The sequence below is a fragment of the Cupressus sempervirens genome, chromosome 8, assembly GCF_028749045.1.
Source record: "Cupressus sempervirens isolate cs-2001-9-10 chromosome 8, ASM2874904v1, whole genome shotgun sequence".
In the NCBI taxonomy this organism is placed as follows: Eukaryota; Viridiplantae; Streptophyta; class Pinopsida; order Cupressales; family Cupressaceae; genus Cupressus; species Cupressus sempervirens.
Window position 1 is genome coordinate 405461384 of NC_143125.1, and position 24134 is coordinate 405485517.

At 35.7% G+C, this 24134-nt stretch overlaps 1 protein-coding gene across 1 annotated transcript; it reads left to right on the forward strand.

The window, feature by feature from the left end:
* The first annotated feature begins 17717 nt into the window (after window positions 1-17717).
* On the forward strand, window positions 17718-23519 carry LOC149542997 (DEAD-box ATP-dependent RNA helicase 14-like). Its single transcript, XM_089797917.1, has 8 exons — window positions 17718-17811; window positions 17890-18346; window positions 19416-19646; window positions 19789-19857; window positions 20399-20668; window positions 20764-21114; window positions 21818-22092; window positions 22193-23519. The coding sequence occupies exons 2-8, from the start codon at window positions 17897-17899 to the stop codon at window positions 23109-23111; spliced, it is 2565 nt and encodes an 854-aa protein (XP_089654043.1). The 5' UTR covers window positions 17718-17811; window positions 17890-17896; the 3' UTR covers window positions 23112-23519.
* The last annotated feature ends 615 nt before the right edge of the window (window positions 23520-24134 follow it).

Below are 24134 nucleotides of genomic sequence, written 5' to 3' on the forward strand. Positions count from 1 at the left end.
AATATAAAAAAATTAAATACATATTTAAGCATCTAACTAGAGGTATTTTTAACAGTCCTATTGATGGGGAGGTCTTTCTACTTGAACCCTAATCTCTTTAGGACTCCCAAAGGCCTTTTTGTGATCTTACTAGGGTTCTTTCTAAGACCCTACTTCAGAGGATTTTCACTCTTAATCCCCTTTCCCCTTAAAGAGCTCCCTGCCAAGTTTGTTCACCTTATTTGCCCTCCTTACCCTTTATGACTCAACTCACTAAGTCCTCTTCTCAACATTCCATATCCCTATTGATCATCCTTGTGGATGGAAGGGTCCCAATAAACTCATTTCAACTTGTTTTGAGTCTATTTATCCTCATTTTGCATATGTTTCTATCAATCTTCTGGTTCTAGGGCTAGTAACCTTTTTAGCCCCAATTAGCCCTCATGATTGAGTTTTTGACCTATAACTTGAAAATTTTCCAAACAAGGCCCAAATATGTTTAGTGATCCAAAAACCTTTTTTGGAAAACTAAAACATTTTCAAGGTCTTGGGTGTTTAACCTATATGTACACCCTATTCCTCTAAAATTAGCCTATTTACAAGGGCTTTAGGCTTGTTCTCACTAACTAATTTTCAAAGTTTCAAAAGGATAGAAAATGGGTTCTTCTCCACTCCAAATATTGGTCACTGGTCCTTTATACTTTATCCTACACCCTCATGAACTTTATTGACACAAACCAATCCATTAACTCCTCCATCAAATATATGCAATTGTCCAAACACCTAGCTAGGTATCATAGGACTCGCCTAAGGCTTGAATCTAAAATAGAAAACCTAAATTTTTGGACCCCAAATTGCATATGTACAATTTATATACAATATCCCAACTGAGTCCAAAAGGCCATAGTGATCCAACGAATGGAATTCAAGTTAGAGCCATTTCTAAACTATCTACTTTATACAGGCCAATGAATTGGTCTTAGAAGAAAAAAGATTTCTTTACACCTATCAAAACAAAAGAACTAAAAACCATAATATTATTAAGCTAAGTTATCGAGATTCCTCATCTAAACACACATTCCATTCACTTAAGTCAATTCATTAAGGTGTACATGACTGAGTTACAAATGCGATTGTGATAGAAGTTGTAGTATCAAAGTTGCTTCATTAATAAAAAATCCATATAATAGTACCTCTAACCCTTCAATATAATATGTAATGATATTATATAGCTTAGGTACTCATGTACCAACTTCTAGAACTATCCTCCAACTAAGTCTTGATTGGTTCCTCCAAATATTGTCAATGTTGTCATGACAACTTTTGCAATTTCTGCATTTTGATGATTTTAACACTCATAACCACATCCAATGGACCAAGCATGGTCTCAATAAAATATTTCGTTACTTTGAGCACCTTTCCACCTATTTTGGAGTCAAGATCAATGTTTGAATCATTTTGACCTAATTAAGCAACTTTTACTACTTCAAGGTTAACTTGGACAATTCAACTCCAACTCACTCCAAACTCCTACCCAGACATCCTAATCCTCCTAAAATTCACTTGAGACTTTATTCTAGTCCTTATTCACTAGTGGTCTGGCCAAGATCACCTATAAGCCAAAATTGTATTAGGGTTTGGGCTAAACCCTAAGTGTTCCTGCACCATTCTCCCCCTATCACAAAGAACTCAAGTTAATTCTAGAATGATGAGGTCCATGCCAATTCCTAACTTCTTGAAATCACTCTCAACAACCCAAGTAGCTTCTACCTCTTGTTGGTGTCTCCATTTCATCAAATGCTCCACGTAGAGCATATGCCTTGTCTTCTTCTTAACCCTAGAATCTAATACTTTCTCAACCAATGGCTTCACTTGAGTTAGCATCTTTAGGTCTTTTACATCACCATTCACCTCTATGTTATCGTATTACTCTATCATATCAAGACCTTTATATATAACTAGGTCTTGTACATTGAATATAGGGGATATTGACAACTCCTTTGGTAGATCAATTCTATAAGCATTTAGCCCATACTTAGCTAGAACCTTACATGGTCCCTCTATCCTCATCTGTAATTTTCTAGGTATGCCCTTATGGAATCTGGCCTTGCTTAGATGCACGATTATCCAACCACCCACTTCAAATTGTAGATATTTTCTTCTATGATCCACCTTGGACTTAAGCTTTTGATCTACTTCTATTAAATCCTTCTTTACCTATTCATGCATTTCCTTCATTGATTGTGCAAAATCATGAACATGTCCATTGATCTCTTCATGACTCTTGAGGTCTCTAAGTTCACAAACTCCTCTTGGATGAGTACCATAGACTATCTGATTCCTAGTAGTTTTGTTCATAATTTCATTATAGGAAAAATCTACTTGAGGAAGCACATGATCCCATTCTTGACCATACTCTTTATTCAAACACCTCAATAGGTTGCCAAGTGCCCTATTGATCACCTATGTCTGGCCATTTGTTTGGGAATGCTATGATTAACCAAAAGCCAAGTTGGTTCCTAGTCTTCTCCAAAAAGTTTTCCATAAATGTCCCATGAATTTCACATCTCTATCAGAGACTATGTTGATAGGAAAGCCATGGATTATTACTCTCTCCTTGAAGAAGAGACTAGGCATGTAACTAGCATCATGAGTTGTCTTGCAAGGTATGAAGCAACTCATCATACTGAAGCTGTCTACTACTACAAACACATTGTTAAAACTAGTATTGGTTCTTGGTAATCCCACTATGAACTCCATGCTAAGACACTCCCATGGTCTATTAGGAGTTGGTAAAGTTTGATATAACCCTGCATTTGAAGATGTCCCTTTTTCCTCTTGACAAAAAATACACTATTCAACATATCTCCTAAAATCTTTCCATTTTTTGCCAATAATAAACCCTTTGAACTAGGTCTAGGGTCTTGTACATGCCAAAATGGTCAATGAAGCTTCCATTATGCTTCTCTTGCATTATATTTTCCCTCATAGATCCCTTGGGTACACACAACTAGTTGCCTTTAAACAATAAATCATTCTACAATGTATAGTGATAATATTAACTATGAAAGTGGTTGTTGAAATTCACACATACCTTACAGGCTTCTAAAAAATCTTTATCTCCCTTATAGAGGTCTTTAAATCCTTCAATGCTAATGCTCTATATCTATACTTCTTGAGCTATGAGCAATCTCCTACTAAACGCATCTGCAACCTTATTGTTTTGCCCCTTCTTATGCTTAATGGTGAAGGTGTTTGTCTGCAAGAATTCCATCCATTTGATATGTCTAAGATTCAGCCTCTCCTATGTATTTATGAATCTCAAAGCTTGATTATCAGTGTACACTACAAAATCCTTGGGCAATAGGTAATGCCTCCACTTTTTGAGGGCTTGGACTAGTGCATAGAGTTCTAGGTCATATGAAGAATATGGACCAGTAATAGAACCTTTGAACTAGGTCTAGGGTCTTGTTCAAAACAAAATGGCCACTGAGGCTTCCATTATGCTTCTCTTGGATTAGATTTTACCTCATAGATCCCTTGGGTACGCACAGTTGGTTGCCTTTAAACAATAAACATTCTACAATGTATAGTCATAATATTGACTATGAAAGTGGTTGTTGAAATTCACACATACCTTGTAGGCTTCTAAAAAAATTCAACTCCCTCATATAGGTATTTAAATACATTAATGCCAATTTTTTGTATCTATACTTCTTTAATTGTGAGCAATATCCTATTGAATGCATTTGCAACCTTATTGTTATGCCCCTTCTCATGCTTAATGGTGAGGGTATTTGCCTACAAGAATTCCATCCATTTGATATGTCTAAGATTTCACTTCTCCTATGTATTTATGAATCTCAAAGATTTATTATCAGTGCACACTACAAATTCCTTGGGCAATAGCTAATGTCTCCACTTTTTGAGGAGTTGGACCAGTGCATAGAGTTCTAGGTCATACAAAGAATAAGGACCGGTAATAGAACCTTTGAACCAGGTCTAGGGTCTTGTTCAGACCAAAATGGCCACTGAGGCTTCCATTATGCTTCTCTTGGATTAGATTTTACCTCATAGATCCCTTGGGTACACACAATTGGTTGTCTTTAAGCAATAAATCATTTTGCAATGTATAGCCATAATATTGACTATGAAAGTGGTTGTTGAAATTCACACATACCTTGTAGGCTTCTGAAAAATCATCATCTCCCTCATATAGGCCTTTAAATCCCTAAAAGCCACTAATTTGTATCTTTACTTATTGAACTGAGAGCAATCTCCTACTAAATGCATTTGCAACCTTATTGTTCTACCCATTCTTATGCTTAATGGTGAAGGTATTTGCCTGCAAGAATTCCATCCACTTGATATGTCTAAGATTCAGCTTCTTGTATGTATTTATGAATCTCAAAGCTTTATTGTCAATGTACACTACAAATTCCTTAGGTAATAAGTAGTGCCTCCACTTTTTGAGGGCTTGGACTAGTGCATGGAGTTCTAGGTAAAATGAAGAATATCTAGACTTAGCCTCTTTCAACCTCTCACTGAAGAATGTTACATGCCTTCCTTCTTGGCTTAGGACTACTCCAACAATAATTTTACTTACATCGCATTCTACAATAAATAATTTATCAAAACTAAGCAACACTAGGATGGATTGTGTAGCCAATTCTTTCTTCAACCTTTGAAATCCTTCATTAGCTTCTTTGGTCCACTTAAACTTAGTCTTAACTCCACCTTTGATAATGTTTGAAATAGGTGCACATATCTCACTAAACCTTCTAATAAACTTCCTATAAAACTGAGCTAGACCATAAAAACTTCTAACTCCAATCCTTGTTTTAGGAGTGGATCAGTTTAGAATTGTTTCTACTTTGCTCGGGTCCATTTCCAAATCACCTTGGGAGACTACAAAGCCTAGATATACAAGCTCTTATTTCAAGAATTCACTCTTCTCTAGGTTAATGGTTAACTTCTTTTCATGCAATCTTCTTCACACAATCTCTAAATGTTTTAGGTGTTCTTCATTTGTCTTGCTAAAAATGAGGTAATCATAAAGGTAAACTACTATAAAGTTCCCTATATAGTATTTCAACACTTCATTCATCAACCTCATGAATAAACTAGGTGCATTTGTAAGGCCAAATGGCATAACTAACCATTCATAAAGATGCTCTATAGTTTTAAAATTTGTCTTCCATTCATCCTCTTCTTTCATCCTAATTTGGTGATACCCACTCTTAGATCAATTTTAGTAAAGTATTTAGCACCCCAAATACAATCCATTAAATCTTTTATTCTAGGAATATGAAAACTATATCTTATTGTTATCCTATTTATTTCCCAAGAACCAATACGTAATCTCCACTTACCTCCTTTCTTGGGTACCAAGACAACTAGAACAACACATGGGCTAAGACTCTTCTTGATGAGCACTTGATCAAGCAACTCTTAAACTTGCCTTACTACTTCCTCGTTCTAGTTTGATGTCATCTTGTAGGAAACTTTGTTAGGAAAGGATGCTCCTGACACAAAATCAATTTGATGGTTGATGGTTCTTTGAGGACGTAATGTAGTAGGTGCCTCATCACTCACAGTGTCACCAAATTGATCCAATAGTTGCTTCATCTCTATAGGTAGTGGAGGTTTCTTTGACTTGTTCTCCTCTTTGGGCTTCACAATGATAGAAAAACCTACTCCTTCCTTCTTCTTGAGCTCACTCAAGAATTCTTTCCCACTCATAAGTAGCACATTATAATCTACTATGGTCCTTATTTGTTCTCTAACCAATGACTGAATTTTATAGGTGACTCCATCTTTCTTGAATGAATATAGGTTATTCTTTCCATGATGGACTGCATATCTATCATATTTCCCATGGTCTACCTAGTAACATATGACAAGCATCCATGGGCAAAACATCACATGGGACCTTGTCTTTATATTCTCCACTAAAAAAACTCAACCCACACGTGTTCATTAACAAGAACATTGTGTCCTCTATTTAACCAAGTAACCCCGTGGGATGTGTATGCAATATTTTGGTGAGCTTCAACTTATAAACTACCTCCTTTGAGCCTGAGTCTATGATGACTCTACACACCTTACTAAGAAATTTTCATTTAATCATAAATAGTGTCTTTCTCTGTTTGTGTTCTTCCTTACTAGGTTCTCTGATCAATACCCTCCTAAGCATGATATTTTCACCATTTAATGAATAAAGATTCACTTTAGGGATTTTGATACTACTAGCTTCCTCTTGTTCATGAGCAACCTTCTTCTCACCTTGCGAGGAAGTTGCTTTGTCAGAGCATTTGTAGACATGATGACCCATTGACCACAGTTGTAGCATTCATGATTGCAAAGTATGATCCTCTTCCAAAACCTCCAAATCTTCCTCTTCTTCCACTATTGAAGCCTCTACCTTTGTTGTTATTACCTCCCCCACTTGACTCACTACTCTTCTTAGTCAACTTAGAGTCTCTTTATTCTTACTTTCATTACTTCTACCACCATATCCACCCCTATGAATCCTTCTTGAGTCTCTACCTTTGCCTCCATCCCTTGAGCTTGTATCTTACTTCTTCCTACTTTTCTCCTCCACCTTAAGGGCTAATTGGAAACAATTATGAACAATATTGGAAGTCCAAAGACTTATCTCTTCCTTTATGCTCCACCTAAGACCACCCAAGTATCTTTCCACTTTGATACTCTCCTCTTCTTGAACCTTGGATCTTAAGCACAATTTTTGAAACTCCTCTGTATAAGAGCCAACATCCACATCTCTCTGTGCAATGCCCTACTCAGGAACCTAAGAGAAATAAACCTAACATATTACAATGTTTATTGAACTATTTTTTTTTCCTTTCTAAAGTTTATACAACATCAAAGTAACAACTCGGAAACAATATACACATATACAACATTTACACAAATGCAATTACAATATGGATTTCATTCCTAAAGGGTTCCTTTGCATTGAGTCATGTTTAAGAAAGTTTTATTAATTAGTTAAGTGTCAAATACAATGTTCATGATCATAAGGAAATAACATATACAACATCTCATAAGCCAATACATAAATACAACTAATATAATGAAAGTACATCCACTGCACATGTTGTAGGGTATGTGAGAATAGATACAATACATCATAATATATGATAACATAAATACATCAAAGGAATAGAATTCTCTAAGATAGGAATAAGAATGATAAAGGTACAACTGCTACAACGAACATCCAACATCTGTAAGTCTGAGGGGGACCCAAATGGTAATAAGGCACTACCTCCTGACCGTGGGATTGCCTAGTCAGGCTCCCATTCCCACCATGCAGGGAAGATAATGAACGATCCACATATGGTTAATCAATCATGAAACATTCCTAGGCAAGGAATCCTAATAGCCAACAACTACTTGAAAGGTAACACATACTACTCAAGAAGAAAAGATAATCCAAATAGAATGAACACTCAATCCAATACAAACACCACAATCAAAACAACATACATATACCAAGTAGAAATCAAAAGACAAAATCTTGATATGCAATCCCAAAGGATATCTACCTTAGAAGAAAAGCTACATGTCAATGAACAATAACCATCAAATAACAATTGTCATCAATAAAAGTAAATCAACAACAATAAGTACATCCAACAATAAGTGCACCAACAAGTACATCATGAATAAATACACCACCAAAGGCAAATACAAAATCTATGGAGGAGACTAAGGCTACATACTATGGAGTGTCATCACATGGTCAAACTACTTGAGTTACCCTAGATTGGTCTCCCATTAGACCCTAGACCCTTGAGCATTGAGTTACCCTAGACTGGTCACTTTGGACCCCAGACCCTCAACATGACACGTGCAGAACCAGAATACCCTCTCATGAAGATGAGAAAAACTAGTCACACCTCTCACTAAGTATCATCCCATTCCCATCCTTAGCCTATACAAGCACTCAAGGCATGTGCGAGGAAAACATCTCTAACTTATTTTTTTAGTGTATTACAAGGAAAGGGCTAGGCAAGATATTTTAATTACTGTGTTATCATTTTTTACACAACTTATAATAGGTTACCCTAGTATTGACCACTTTGGGTCCCCGGCCCCTATTGCAAGCCACTTCCAAAGACACGTACTTAGACAACCTCTCCTAAGCACATAAACCATAATTGTGTCCCAAACCACAACACCCATAATGAAAGAACTCAGTTCCTTAACAGGCAACCATAAAAGAATTTGGTTTTCAAAATCCAAGTCAAATGTTCAACAACATAAAACTCATAAAACATAAGTATCAATTTTGAATCATAAAGTACATCACGACCTCTAGTCAAATAACCATCATAAAAGAAATCTTAAAATACGCCTTTGGTGCACATCCTAGTTTGGTCAGCTAAATAGTTCTCATAAAAGCCATCACAAAATAAAACACCACATTAAAATTTCTGAAACCCATCACAAAACAAATACCACAAAACCTCAATTAGACACACACCAAATAATACAAGGTTCTATCAAATGATTTAGATTAGACTGTTTTCATAAGTTTTGTTTGATTATATAAAGGTTATAAAAGTTTAGATAAATTTAGTTTGTTAATTATCTAACAAGTTTAGAATTAAATAATTTATATGTTAAATCAATAATATTTAAAATAAAGATAGGCAAGAGCCTACAACACAACGATAAATTGTGAGCCTCTTATTCAAGAGGTCTTGGGTTCAACTCTACAAAAGCTTAATAATTAATAATAATTAATCACATCACATAATAATAATGAATCTTGGCTTTGGGCTCTTACTGATCAAAATAAAAATAAAATAAAAATAAAGATAAAACATTTTCAAAGTTCATAACATTGAGTTTTTATGCATTTTCTCTATGTAAATCAGCCGGTATTTCAAATGTTATAATCTCATATGGAATGGTAAAGATCTGCAACCTATATCAATGGAAAGAAAATTTAATACCAGTCCTAAAGAAAAGTTCATTTGAATGGTGTAAAATATGAATCTTCCTAGCAACACTATTCAGATTTAAAGGTTACGAGTTTAGAAGAAGGAACATAACTTTTGTTTGAACTGTTGGATCTTCATGAAAATCAAGAAAAATATTCATAATAGACCTATTTACAATCACAAAGAAGGTATTTTCCTAAATATGTATTTTGTAAATTTTATAAGTAATTGTCTGTGTGTTTCTAATTGAAAAATAAGCTCAAATAGACCTTGTTTTAGCATTATAGTCAATTTTTGACTATTTCTCTACAAAACAATCATATATGATTTTTATATATGTTAAATAAAATCCAATTGGGCGTCTAAAAATATCTTTATATTTTTGATAAAATATATTAAATAAAAGTTATAGCGAAATCACATGTTTCAAACCCCCAAACTGACATACAAGTAATCGCAAATAAATTTATTCATAATTAGGAAAACATGGAGAAGAAAATCTTTCCAACATAAATTGCAAAGAGATTTTAAAACCCCTACCTTCAAACACCAAGTTGATTTGTTAAGAAGAAGAAAACCCAATTGTAGACTTTACTCCCAAGCTTTGAAAAAAATCTTTTACATCAAAATCTGAATGCATAACCTATAATTTGTCTCCTAAAATCTATGTTCTAAGTTATCTTATTGTTCTCCAAAAATCTTCTCCCCCCCTAAAGACCAGAATGACCTCTTAATAAATAATAATAAATAAATAAAACTAATAAGACTAAGGTTTCTAAAATAAGTAAACTTACAAAAGAAAGTAACTCAATTAAATAAATTAATAGTTCTTTTGTTTTCTTTTTTCTTCTTTTATTTATTTTTAAATCACTTTATTTTTAAAAATAAAATAAATACATAATTTCTACTTTTTTCCTCTTTCTTTTAATACTAAATAAATACATATTCTTTATTTATTTACTTTCTTTTCACAAAATAGATTTATGTTTTTTTATAATAAATTAAATAAATATCCTTTATTCCCCACTCAAATAAATAAATAGATTTATTCCCCACTAAAAAATCTTATTTTAATTTTATTAATTAATGTGTAATTAAATTGTATATAATTAGTTTAATCAATAATAATAATTAAAGCCCATTAATTATGTGCAACTCTAATTTTATTATCATTGATTAAATATTTATGATAAATCAATATTTAGTCTTTAATTTTTTAATCATTTTTTCCAACTTTCATAATTAGACTTTTTAAATCAAGTCTTTTAAATAAAATAAATAAATTTTTAATTAACTTAATTTTCCAATTAATTAAATATCTTGATATTATAATTCTTCTTTTTATTTAAATAACATTTAATAATTCTAATTTGGAAGGCTACCTGGATAGCAAGGGAAAAAACGAGAAAGAGGATGAGGAAGAAAATTGTGAGGAGAATACTGAGGTGGGTAATGTCGGTGATGAAGGAAACCAGAGTGACCATTCGCAAGAAGTAAGGGATGATAAAGAGGAGATGGAGCAGGCTAAGGAAGACCCCATAAATATGAGGGAGGAGGAATGGATTGAAAAGGTGGTGTCTCCAGCCAGAGTTGATGTGGAAGAGGATAAAAATGGCTCACCTCATAGAGATTCTACGCTTTCCTTTTTGCACATTGCAAAACTACATGTTGATACCATGCTGCAAGCTAACTCATGGTTGTATAATGAGTTAATGAGTCTCAAAAAGAAAATGGAAAACTTGTAGCAAAATCAAGATATGGATTGAGGTAAGCTTAGTCAGACAGAAATTCAGGTGGGAAACATACCAGTCAAACTCAAAGACTATGAACAAAACCTTTGACTGCTTACCAAGGAAAGTGGTAATAAAATGGAATAGGTTACATCTAGAATCTATGTCACTATTGCAAGTCTTGGAAAGCATACCGATGAAGAAATTATGTCGCCAAGGGGTCCTAGTAAGAGAACCAAGTAGAGTTCTCGAAAGAGAGCTGCGGAGGCTGTTGGTGGATCGATTGTTGGTTCCATTCAAGATACTGTGGAGATTGGCAAAGAAGTGGTCAAAATGATCAAAGAGCTGCAATAGTAGCTTTTTCTGGTCTTTGGTCTATGGTTTTTGTTCTTGTTCCAGTGTTATTTAGTGGTCCTAGTAAATGGTTTCTTTTTATGATTGTGATATCTAGTTTTTAATCAGTTGTTTAAACTAGGTTCCAGGCCCTTGTACAACTTGGGTTCATTTTTTGGATATTTTCTGTGGTTTCAGGTCCCTGTAAAATCTGATTTTGATACAATTTAAACAGTAGGTTTTAGGTCCTTGTAAAACCTGGTTATGCTTAAAGCTTTATCTTTTCTGCTTTTGTTAAAGGGTTTTGGGGCCCCTTCAAAACCTGTTTTTACCATAATCTAAAACGTTTAATAATTCTAATATTATGTGATTGATATAAATATCACAATTAAACTTTTTACCAAATAAATAACATAGTCAAATCCACATAAGCATAACTATTCAAAATCCAAACTCAAACAACAAACACAAAGACAAACTTGGGGTTTAAAAATGGGTAGAGAGTCAAATACGAGTCCCCCTTGTAGGACAAGTATTTAGGCTATGGTTGGGATTGGACCTGATCATTATCTTCCCATTCTTACCATTAAGTTATTGTTATAGGGCACACTCATCCTGGCAATTCAGGGAAGTCAATGCCCAGTTCTTGCAACCTGCATAAAAGACAAGCATGTACATATACATATATATAAGTAAACTAGCCAAGCAATGACAATGAGTGGTACATCATGTAGATCTCGACTAGCAAGTGACTGCAACTTTTTCCCTTGACCACATCAGACAAGTTAGACATAAAAGTAAAATAGACACGTACACCATACACATGCAAGTATGGGTAAGTACCACAATGAATCACGAGTCAACTCATCAAATGCTCAGATATAATAATGCATTACTATGAATGTAAAACAATCATCATTAGAGACATATCATCTAACATCGTTATGAAAACAATCATGTTTACTAACTAATAATCATTAAAGCAACATTAACACGTAAGTAATCATAATCATTATACAACACATGAAATATAATCAACTATGTAATCATAAATGATATTTTCAAGTAATGAAATAACATCATACCATATATCTCTGAACCTAACACATGTATGAAATAGGCCTAAAAGAGTTCAATGTATATAATATAAAGCAAACTACAGGTGGGCATTACACTTTGCTTAAGGTTTTTCCTTTTCTTATGCATCTAGATCTCATAGTCCTTTGGCAGGTAGTTTTCCCTAACCTTAGACACCATAGCCTTCCAATTAGCTATTGCCTTCTCCCCTTCCTTTTCTCTTTCTTCTTGAAGAAATTTCCACCAAGTTAGGGCTGGTCTCGTAAATCTTGCTTTGGCCACCTTTACCTTATGAGCTTCAATACCTCCTTCACACTCAAAGTGTTTCTCCATGCCCTCTATCCATTCCATCACATTTTCATGATCCATCTCACCACTAAACAATGGTATCCCCTAAAGAGCCTTGCCACCCAATGCCTTGTGACCTTAAGAAATGGTTCTTCCTATAGGGGAGGGTTTGGTTCTAGGATTGCATCCTCTTCATCCATTGCCTTACCCTTATCTTCATTATCTTTCAATCTTTCTTTCACTTTGTCAATTGTCTTTATAAACTCATCTAGATTATTCTTCATAGCCTCTAGGGATTCCTCTAGGAGTCTATTCATCTCCTATTGTTCAGTCACTTTCTTGGCTAACTCTGTATTAATCACTATGGTGGTTCCACCCACTAACTCACTCACAAACTTTGACATACACCTTGGCCCAAATCTTAACTATGCTCTGATACCAATTTGATGCTGAGGACTTTATACCTGAGCCCTAATCTCTTCAAGATTCCCAAAGTCCTTTCTTTGACCTTACTAGGGTTCTTTCTAAGACCCTACTTCAGAGGATTTCTACTTGTAATCCCCTCTCCTCCAAAGATCACTCCACCAAATTTGTTCACCTTATTTTCCCTCCTTACCCTTTATGACTAAGCTCACTAAGTCATCTTCTCAGCATTCCATATCCTCACTAATCATCCTTGTGGATGGAAAGGTCCCAAATAAACTCATTTTAACTTGTTTTGAGTCCATTTATCCTCACTTTGCATATGTTTTCTATCAATCTCCTAGTTATAGGGCTAGTAGCCTTTTGAGCCCCAATTAGGCCTGCTAATTGAGTTTTGACCTATAACTTGAAAAGTTTTCAAACAAGGCCCAAATTTATTCATTGATCTAGATACCTTTTTTTTGGAAAACTAAAATATTTTCAAGGTCTTGGGTGATTAACCTATCCGTACACCCTATTCCTATAAATTAGCCTATTTACAAGGGATCTAGGCTTGTTCTCACTGATTAATCTTTCAAAGTTTCAAAAGCCTAACAAATGGATTTATCTCCACTCCAAATATTCATCACTAGTCCTTTATATTTTATCCTACACCCTCATGAACTTGATTGACAAAAACCAATCCATTAACTCCTCCATCAAAGGTATGCAACTGTTAAGACACCTAGTCGGGTATCATTGGACTGGCCTAGGGCTTGATGTTAAAAGTAAAAAAACCTAAATTTATGGGCTCAAAATTGCATATGTACAATCTATATACAGTCTCCTAGCTGATTCCAAAAGGTCATAGTAGTCCAACTAGTGGAATTCAAGTTAGAGCCATTTCTAAACTATCTACTCTATACAACTAGTGAATTGGTCTCAGAAGAAAAGATTTCCTTACACCTATAAGAAAAAAAGAACCAAAAACCAAAATGTGCTTAAAGTAAGTGCTCAAGATGCCTCATCTAAACATGCATTCCATTCACTCAAGTCAATCTAAAAGATGTAGATATCTGAGTTGCAAATGCGACTGTGATAGAAGTTGTAGTATAACAGTTGCTTCATTAACAAAAAATCCATACAATAGTACCTCTAGCCCCTCAATCTAGTGTGGAGTGAGCGTATATGGCTTAGGTGCTCATATCCCAACTGCTAGAACTGTCCTCCAACTACTTCTTGATTGGTTCCTCCAAATGTTGTCATGACAACTTTTGCATTTTGTTGATTTTAACACTCATGATCACTTCCAATGGACCAAGAATGGTCTCAATAACATATTTAGTCGCTCTAAGCACCTTTTCACTCATTTTGGATTCAAAGTCAATGTTAGACCCATTTTGACATATTTAAGCAACTTTTGCTACTATAAGGTTAACTTGAATAATTAAACCCCAACTCACTCCAAACTCCTACCTAAACATCCTAATACTCCTAAAACACACTTGGGACTTTATTCTACTCCTTATTCACCAGTGGTTTGGATAAGACCACCTATAAGCTAGAATTGCATTAGGGTTTGGGCTAAAACCCTAGGTGCTCCTACACCACCGATGATGTTACAAATTAAATACATCTTCTAAGAAAGAGAGAGTAGGGAAAAGGGGATAGGAGAGAAAGGGGAGAGAGAGAGAAAGTGAGGAGAGAGAGTGTGTGGAGGAGAAGAGAGAGAGAGTGAGGAGAGAGAGGAAGATATAAGTGAGTGTTTGGAGAGAGAGGAGAAAGAAAGTGAGAGAGAAGAGACGAGAGAGAAAGAGAGAGTAAGGAGAGAGAGAGAGGAGAGAGAGTGAGGAGAGAGAGAGAGGCATATAGGATATTATTTTTGTTTTTGAGACCTAGGAATTTATTTATTGTTTCCTATCTACCTAGGGTTTTTTCCTTTAAATGTTTTATGTCCACATAGTTTTTTTTCCTAGACTTAATTATTTTTCTAAGTATGGTTTTTATATTTTATCTTTCTAAATACAAAATTTCAACATTTTCTAACCATTGATGTGTAAAACTATCTAATGGAATAAAAAGAATTACTAATCTAACATAAATTAAGTAACACGTATTAAAAACATATTAAAAAAAACAACAAACATAAAAACTGAGTAAGCTATAATGAAAAAGTCAATTATTAATAAAAAACACAAAAAGGAAGAATATGGAAAATTTGGTATGGAGGATGATTCGAACAAGGACAAAAACATTATTAGGGCACTAATATAAGCCATAGACGTCACCATGTTAACTCTAATGCCTAGATCCACAAGTTTCACCAATTGAAAATGATGAGAATGAGAGGCGAATGCCATAATTTAATCTGATAAGGGGTCTTCAAGCGATGACCCCCCCTTTGCGTGAAGACCCTTTGCAGGGGTCTTCGAGTGAAAGTGCGGTATTCACTCAAAGACCTCTAGGAGGGAGTCTTCAAGCGAAGTCTCCAAGTTCCTTCGAGCAAAGACCCCTCTTTGCTTGAAGGCCCTTAAAATGAATATTTGTCAATCAACCAAATTTTCTTTGTGACAAAATTTGGGAACCACTTTTGTGTGTTCACCCATGACAATTTATTTTCAAAAAAATCTGAATTGGCATCCTCTACTAGTTCTCAAGGTGAGTTTGATTCTTCCTTCTTTATTTCATAACACTTAATTTGACATATTAGACCAGATTTCTTCATGTCTGGTTGTCATATATCTTTGGCACTACATTCATTTCAATTAGGAAATCTAGTTGCACCAGATAAATTCATTAAACATAATCAATTAACTTACATTACATTAAAGGAAAAGTACAACTAATGGAAAAATATCCCTTAGTGTACATGTTTGAATGGACTTGGGTTTAGTATTGGCACCCTTACAACCATTTAGGGTTGTGTAAATTTAATTTGGGTTCTCTTGAAGATTACACTTGAAGGTCCCTCTTTCTCTTTCCCTAATATTCATAAAAGGTCAAGGAACACCCCTCATCCTTTGTGTTCCCAATCTTTTATGATGTACATACAATGCTTCAAGAGGCACCATTTTATAAATGAAAAATTATAGGTAAAACCTACCAACTACATAAAATCTTCTCATTTGTAAGGTTGATCTGTGTCATACGTTCTAAGCATACCATCTCAAATTGGATTCACCTTTTCTCCCCAATGATTTATGGGTAAACCAACAACAAAGTCCACAATTATTACTTACCATTTATGGTTAGGTGTGTTAATATGATACATAAACTCACCAAGATGACTATATGTTATGTCTTTACCTTTTAACATTCTAGGCATTTTTGTCACAAAATGTAACACCTTAGAATTTATTTTTGGCCAATACAAATACGATTTCAATATGTGCCACATTTTAGCCACACCAAGATAGACATAATGTGAAGATCATGCGCCTTTGCTATTAATTGATGTCTCAAATTTGTTACCATGTCTTAGAATTTAAAGGCATTTGATTTCATTTTACACCCGCTTAAATCTAAATATCCCCTCCCATTCTAAGGAGTAATTATTAGAATATTCTCTCACTCTCAGAAACAATTATTGCATTTTGGATTTTCTCGCTCAAAGAAATCAAAACCTATACATCTATCCCAGTAGCACATGCTTAGACATATCTAATCATTTGCATAATTTTAATGCCAATATTTTTCTAAGGGTTTGAGTTTGGACTTACTCACTTAGCAATTTCAACAACCCTCCAATGGTATCCATAAATAATACTAGTCCAAATAAATCAAAGACCACACACACAAACTAGCAAGACTTAATCTCAAAGGACATATCCATGAGCCTTAACTAACTCAAATATATAGAATCGACCTAGATAGAGACACATGTCTTGCATATCATTTAGCGCGACACATTAATAAAGAATTGCCATTCCTAAATCAAAGATATTTCAAATTCTAAAATCTTCATCAGGATCACTCATCATAAATCATTAAATTGTATATCTCCATATTCTTTTTATTTAATTCTCAAATTAACATTAATCACTAAATAATTCACACATATTAATCTTCAATTAACTTATTCTTAAAAACTTGAACTTTATTAGTTACCTTGGGACAATTAATACCTATTCCGTGCCTCCAAGTGATTCTAGAGTGTTTCTTGCTTAAATTCATGAAACTCCAATATTTTTAAGAGATTTGACTTAGTATTTTATTCCCTAAGAAATTTGATAATCCTTCAAAAGTATCTATAAATAACACAAATCTAAATAATACAGTAGACAAGTGTGAATTTGATATCCAAGATCATACACATAAATTGACAAAGATTCAATTTCAAATATATAGAATCCATCTAAATAACACATAGACAAAGAATTGTCATTCCTAAATAAAAACTATTTCATATTCTAAAATCTTTAATAAAATCACTAGTCTTAAATAATTTATTAAGTTGTATATAACTTATAAACTCACACTTTGTTATCAATTCACTTAAAATAATCAAATACTTACTTGTGTGCCTCTATATGAATCCTTTAACTTAAATAGATACTATTAGTTTGTTTTGTAGATCTGATTGTATGAACAATTTTTACTATTATGATTTGTGGAAATCTAATTGTTCTAACTAAATAGATACCATTTAAATTATTAATAATTATATATATATATATATATAGGCAAAACTTAAATAAGTGTGGGATAAAGGGGCGGGCAATCTGCACAAAACTTAACTCTTGTGGACTCCTCACACGGTTTTAATCGAATTTCAAGGCGTAACCATGGTCAAGACGATGGTTAAGGATAGAAGTAGCGAATTTTGATTAGGGTTTGACCTCGTTTCTCCTATCTTTCGAGGAGAGGCCAGGAGAGCTTTTGAGCTGTCCGCGCTTTGTTCTCATTAAATTCGTTGCACTTGTCTCCTTTTCTCATCTTCAATTCGAGGCCAATTTTTGGCCCTTGAAATTTTTCCTAATTGCAGCGAGACCCAACTAACGGCAAGGGCGGTTCTGAGCAATTCTCAGGTATGTTGCACTTTAGGGTTTGTAGGCATCAGATCTAGAAGTTTGTAGTTGTTGTTTGACTGAGATTGTTGTTCGTAGGGCTTGAATGACAATGGTTGCGGCAGCGGCCGTTGGCAATGGGCCTCGTTATGCTCCTCACGATCCCACGCTTCCCCATCCCTGGAGAGCGCTGGTTGATGGCAATACCGGCTATTTGTACTATTGGAATCCTGATACCAATGTTACCCAGTATGAAAAGCCCCTTCCTCTAGCTCCTCCTCCGTTGCCACCTGGTCCACCCCCCAGTGTGACCCCTGCGGAGACACAGCCCCAGCCACAACCCCAGCCACAGCCGCAACCCCAGCCACAATCCCAGCCCCAGCCACAGCCCCAACCCCATCACCACCACCATCAGCAACAGCAGCAGCAGCAGCAGCAACAACAACATCAGCAACACCATCAGCAGGCGGGCAATTCTGATGTTGCTACAAATGGGGTTCTCATGCCTTCCCATCACAAGCTTGCAGCCGTTCCCATCCTGCGAAATCAAGACCAGGTACGGCTTTGCTCCAACATTAGGGTTTATTTTTCATAGTAAATATATATTTGGGGTTTTCAATTTTTATCCTTAATGTACTCGAACTAATATATGATCTTTGTTTTGGTATATGACGACATTGTTATTTTGTTGTGTTAATGCGACTGGACGGTCTTGTCTGGGGTTTCGGTCACAATCATAAACACTTTTTCTAGGCCGTGTGGGGTTTGCAGCAGCCCAGTTTTATACTTCGTCTAGATGTATTAATCGTTTAAGTGATGGCCAATTTTCATCTTAAAAATAGAAAAGGCAAGAATTAAACATTGCGAGATTGAAATGGCCCATCAGAGGATATAACCAAATAATCATGCTTTTTAGAATTTTAAGCACGGAAGATATTTTGTATAGCTCAGGAGGCTAACGATCAGTTGACATTGACACTATTTTTCTGAAATGCTGTCCTATGGCTGTTAAATTTGATGTTGAGGTTGTCTGTTTCTCCATTTTGAACAAGTCTTGAAGCCACTGCTACAGTGTGTAATTTGCCTGATAGTCATTTCAAGATTTTTGCCACTCTACGATGAAGTTTTTTCTGATTCAATTGCCTTAGCCAAGCAAAATGTATAAATTCATTCTTCCCATTCCTCTTTTGGCTTTTACCGTCTGCCTGTTTCTGACATCGTCAAAAAATCGTTTGGAAATATTTCTGGATATGATTATTTGATTTTTAAAATTATCCAGACATGCCGGCAAGTTGATTTTTACTGTGGGGCGTTGAAAATTTATGGTTTCATGCTCCCGAAGGAAAAAAGTAAAAACAAATGATCAAATCAAGATTTAAGAAGAAGCAATCATTTCTAAAGAATTGAAAATAAAAAAAGAAAACATAAATTTTAAGGAAACAGGATAACCTAGTTGAGAAAGTTGAAATAAACAATATAAAAATCACTTAATGTTTTAGTACACAAGTTTTCGGATTGCAGCGTTCTGAAAAAGTGTTCTCAGAAAGAAAACCACGAGTGCAATACATCATAAAATTTTCTCTTTGAATGAGTGTGCTTACTATGTTAAATATCATGTGTTGCAGGGAATGGGTGGAATGCACCCTTCACACATGCCCGTCGGAGTTGCTAATGGTTCTGCCATAACAGCTACCCCAGGTCCAGGTCACTTGAACGGCTCTTTCAAGTATGGGCCCAATGGGCCCAATTATGGTGTTCCCCCTGTTAAGCAATCTTCAGGAACGCACATGGCTGGTCAGCCTCCTAGTTCAGGAGCTGTGGATGCTTATCGGATGGAACATGAAGTTAGTGCCACGGTATGCATCAGTTACTAAATTTGTTTACTTTTTCCTTTTTTATATTGATAGTAGTTGTTGAGATGTTAGGGTTTATAAATCTTAAAAACTCATGTTTTTTGACTCTCATTTCCTACAATTTTGGACTTGTACCTGCAATCAGGGAGACAATGTTCCTGCCCCATTTATGACGTTTGATCAAGCTGGACTGCCACCAGAAATGCTTCGAGAGGTAACATCCCTTTCATTGTATGAGTTAAGGTAGTTTTATAGATTTGTGGGTTAAAGAGAAGTCTGTTGTATTGGACTTTGTGGAGTTGATTTCTGCAATTCTTAGTTGTTTACTCCAATAGCATCCCAAGACATGTGTGAATAAACTCACTTGTCTGTTATCCCTTGTACTTGTGGCAGGTGCGATATTTGCTCCAGAAAGGAGCATATGTCGTACACTGTACTGCTGTACAACAAAAACACGGCTCTCTGCTCTCATGTGGGAGCTTCATATTATTGGGGCCTGTTTGGTCGGGGCTTGCTGTCACAGGAAGGGGCCAAGGCTGCCAATTTATTGGGTCAGCCATTTAACTTGAGAAGCCAATGCTTATGCTTCTTGTTGTTGTAACAAGTAGCTATGCATGTTGGAACACTTCTTGTAGTTATTGTTTTACAGATTTATTCTTGCTGTCATTGATGACGGATCTACTGATATGGAGTGTACTATTTCTAGATAGCTATTTTATAATTTCTTATATTCTCTGTTTTGTACCATAATGCAGCTACAAAGCGCAGGTTTTGCAAGTCCTACTCCAATTCAGGCACAATCTTGGCCTATTGCTTTACAGAACAGGGACATTGTTGCCATTGCAAAGACAGGTTCTGGAAAAACTTTAGGGTATCTCATGCCTGCTTTTATTCACTTGCGACGCCATCACAAAAATTCACAGATGGGTCCTACTGTGCTTGTTTTGGCACCTACACGGGAGCTCGCTACTCAAATACAAGATGAAGCTATAAAATTTGGCAGATCATCCAGGATATCATGCACGGTTTGTTACTTATAAGCTATTCTGGATTTCCATGTATCTTGATATAATGACATCTAGAGAACAATCTTTATGTACCAATATTTTATCTGTTGCAGTGTTTATACGGAGGAGCACCAAAGCCTCCTCAACTGAGAGAATTGGAAAGAGGAGCAGATATTGTTGTTGCTACTCCAGGAAGGCTCAATGATATACTTGAGATGAAAAGAGTGAGCTTGAAACAAGTATCATTTTTGATACTGGATGAAGCTGACCGCATGCTAGATATGGGTTTTGAGCCCCAGATAAGAAAAATAGTAAATGAAATTCCCCGACAAAGGCAAACTTTGATGTATACTGCAACTTGGCCTAAGGAGGTTCGGAAGATAGCTGGTGATTTGTTGATGAATCCTGTTCAGGTTACTATAGGAGATGTCAACGAACTTTCTGCAAATAAGAACATTACGCAGGTATGCTATTTTTGTGTGTAACATGTTGGACTAAATTGTTGACTCGTTCACTTAATATGGCAGGGTTAATTTGTCCATTACTACATTTTTTGTGTTGAAATGTATTTTACTACATGGCTATGTTGTTTGGGTGTTTACTGTTTTTTCTGTCGATACTGAGTTGATGGTATTGGTTGTATTTGCCTAAATAAAAGTCTAAAGATATCTAAAATACACAATGTATGGACAAAACCAAACAAATGACAATTTCATTGTTGAGTACAGAAAATAGACCAGAAATAGTATATTACTGATAGTTGACAATTCAAAATATCAAATGATTTTTTACTCTGTATGACTTACCAAAATAGTCAGTAGTTATAGTCAAACTTAAGAACCATGCATACAAATTATTACATTTCTCTTTATGAACAGACTAAAATCATCATTTGCTTTGTTACAGTCTACAAACAGATATTTTGGGACATGCACCTATTAATTAAATCTTGTTTCTCTGTTTTTACTGTGCTTCAGTGTTGGGTTTTTTATTTGTATTTTAGTTTCAACTATGACTGGTGTACCCTTTGTGACACTATTCTTTTTGTTGCGTTTTGGGGGCTATTTGGACCAGTATCAGTAGAAGAGTGTACTGGTACATGTCTAAATGGAAGTACCTGGTAAGCCAGTTTTAAAACATTTTTGACTATTGTTAACTGGTTTGCAGTATATAGAAGTAGTACCACCAATGGAAAAACAGAGAAGATTGGAACAGATTCTCCGGGGACAAGAACCAGGTTCCAAAATTATAGTGTTTTGTTCAACCAAAAGGATGTGTGACCAGATTGCTCGTAGTCTTGGTCGTTTTGGAGCTGCTGCTATCCATGGGGATAAGTCTCAAGGGGAGCGAGATTGGGTTTTAGCTCAGTTCAGAAGCGGGAAATCCCCAGTGTTGGTTGCAACTGACGTAGCTGCAAGAGGTCTTGATATCAAAGATATAAGGTACAGAAGTTTTAGTTATTGCAGGACCAATTTTCAAGTTTTCAATCTCCTTGTATTTGTAATTGTTGTATTGGCTATTAAAAATCTCCTCTGTCTGCAGGGCTGTGGTAAACTATGACTTTCCTACTGGTGTTGAAGATTATGTCCACAGAATAGGGCGAACAGGTCGAGCTGGTGCCACAGGATTGGCATATACATTTTTTTCTGATCAGGATGGAAAATATGCACCTGAACTAATCAAGGTTCTGGAAGGTGCTAATCAAAAAGTACCTTCAGAGTTGAGAGATATAGCTGCTCGTGCTGGAAGTTTTATGAAAGGTCGTGGTGGAAGATGGGATTATGGAGGGCGTGGTGGAAGGGACACAGGTCGTGGCTTTGGTGCTGGTCGTGGTGAACCTTTCAATGGTGGCCGTGGGGATTCCTTTGGTGGCAGAGGAGGATGGGGAGCTTCTGGAGGTAGGTTTGACAGAAATGACAGAGGGGGATATGGAGGCCGTGGAAGGCATGAGCGGGATGCACGTGACCGATATGACAGTAGTCGTGTGAATTTTGAAACAGATTATCATGACCGTCAGGATAGGGGACGTCATGACAAATATTTAGGTGACAAGTCCCGAGACAGTTCTAGAAGATCTGATGATAGGGACAGGGGCCGCAGTTATAGCCAGAGTTATAGCCGAAGCCCAAGCAGAAGTAGAGGGCGGAACTATAGTCGGAGCTCAAGTAGGAGCCGCAGCCCCAGCCGTAGCCGTAGCCGAAGTCGCAGTCGCAGCCTTGATAGATACAATGATAGGTTCAATACGTACAGGGGAGGTCCACCTGAGAGCATTGTTGGAAACTCTCCATGGAGAGCTGGGCCACCGGCAACAAGGAGAAATGAGTCTCCTGGTTTATCATTTTCACCTAGAAGGGGTAGATCACCTCATATGCTTCCAATAAATAACAGGGATGTTTCTCCACCTGGCACCAGGTCACCTTATTGTGGAGGTCCTTCAAATGAGAAAGGCAGCGAGTTATGATAGTCCTAGTTGTATTATGCATTTGACTGTTTACCCTGTTTTTGGAGTTACAACTCTTATTGTCATGATAACGATTTTACATTTGCAATTGAATTTTTTGCAGCTACAATATCAACTCCAATCATTCTGGCTTCTGACAGTATCACAAACAGAATAGATATAAAAATGTATTTCCTCTTATAAAATATTCAATGGGTCAGTATCATGTAAACCAGGTCCAGCATTATCAATATAATGCAATGATATTCTTTTGATCTTGGTTATGCTCAATGTATTTTTGTTAAAGAGGCTGTCAGCCAGGTTCTTGGTTTGCCCCAAGTAAATGTTTCATGACGATGTGTACTCTCGATGTTACAGTTCTGGATATAAGCCTCAGTTCTATTATAATGTATTCATTTCATGTGTTTACTGTCTGGTGTTCTGTTCTTTTTTGAAGAGCCAAAATTTGTTATATTAAATCAAATATTTAATCACGGTGGGCTGTAAATAATTGATTCTAGGGACTTGTTAACACACACAACACCAGTAACATGATTGGAAAGCGTAGTAGCACTTTTTGCATTCTTAGCTGCAGGTAACACTAAGTGATGTGGTACATGCATGCAGCCCCTATTTGAACTGAAAGGAATCGAAAGATTTTAAATGACATCTGATGTTTCATGAGACCGGTGACTAACCGATCCAATGTGTCTGGCTGGACCAATTTTTTTTCAGTAACATGTTATCTTTTTTTGTTATCAGCACCTTGAGCAAAGCTGTAATAAATATTACGAGTATCAGCATAATTGATTTGTATTTGTATGTCAGGCACTATAGGGTTTAATGTTATTCCATTTAAGCTGGATAAGTTGAACCAAAGTTAAATTTCAATTTGTGGTGCCGGGCAGTATTTGTATGCTATTGGAACTGGGCAACCAATACGGAATGGCAGAATGACAGATTTTTGGCTCGAATCACAGAGCTTGAAGCAATACTCATGCAGTAAATGATTTTGATTATTAAGAATGAAATACTTAATGCAGT

Excerpts from the sequence above, each read along its gene's own strand:
- LOC149542997 (XM_089797917.1), top strand. The coding sequence starts at position 17,897 with ATGACAATGGTTGCGGCAGCGGCCGTTGGCAATGGGCCTCGTTATGCT. Across the intron at positions 20,669-20,763 it reads CATCCAGGATATCATGCACG|TGTTTATACGGAGGAGCACC; the intron begins GTTTGTTACTTA and ends TATCTGTTGCAG. Across the intron at positions 21,115-21,817 it reads CAAATAAGAACATTACGCAG|TATATAGAAGTAGTACCACC; the intron begins GTATGCTATTTT and ends ACTGGTTTGCAG.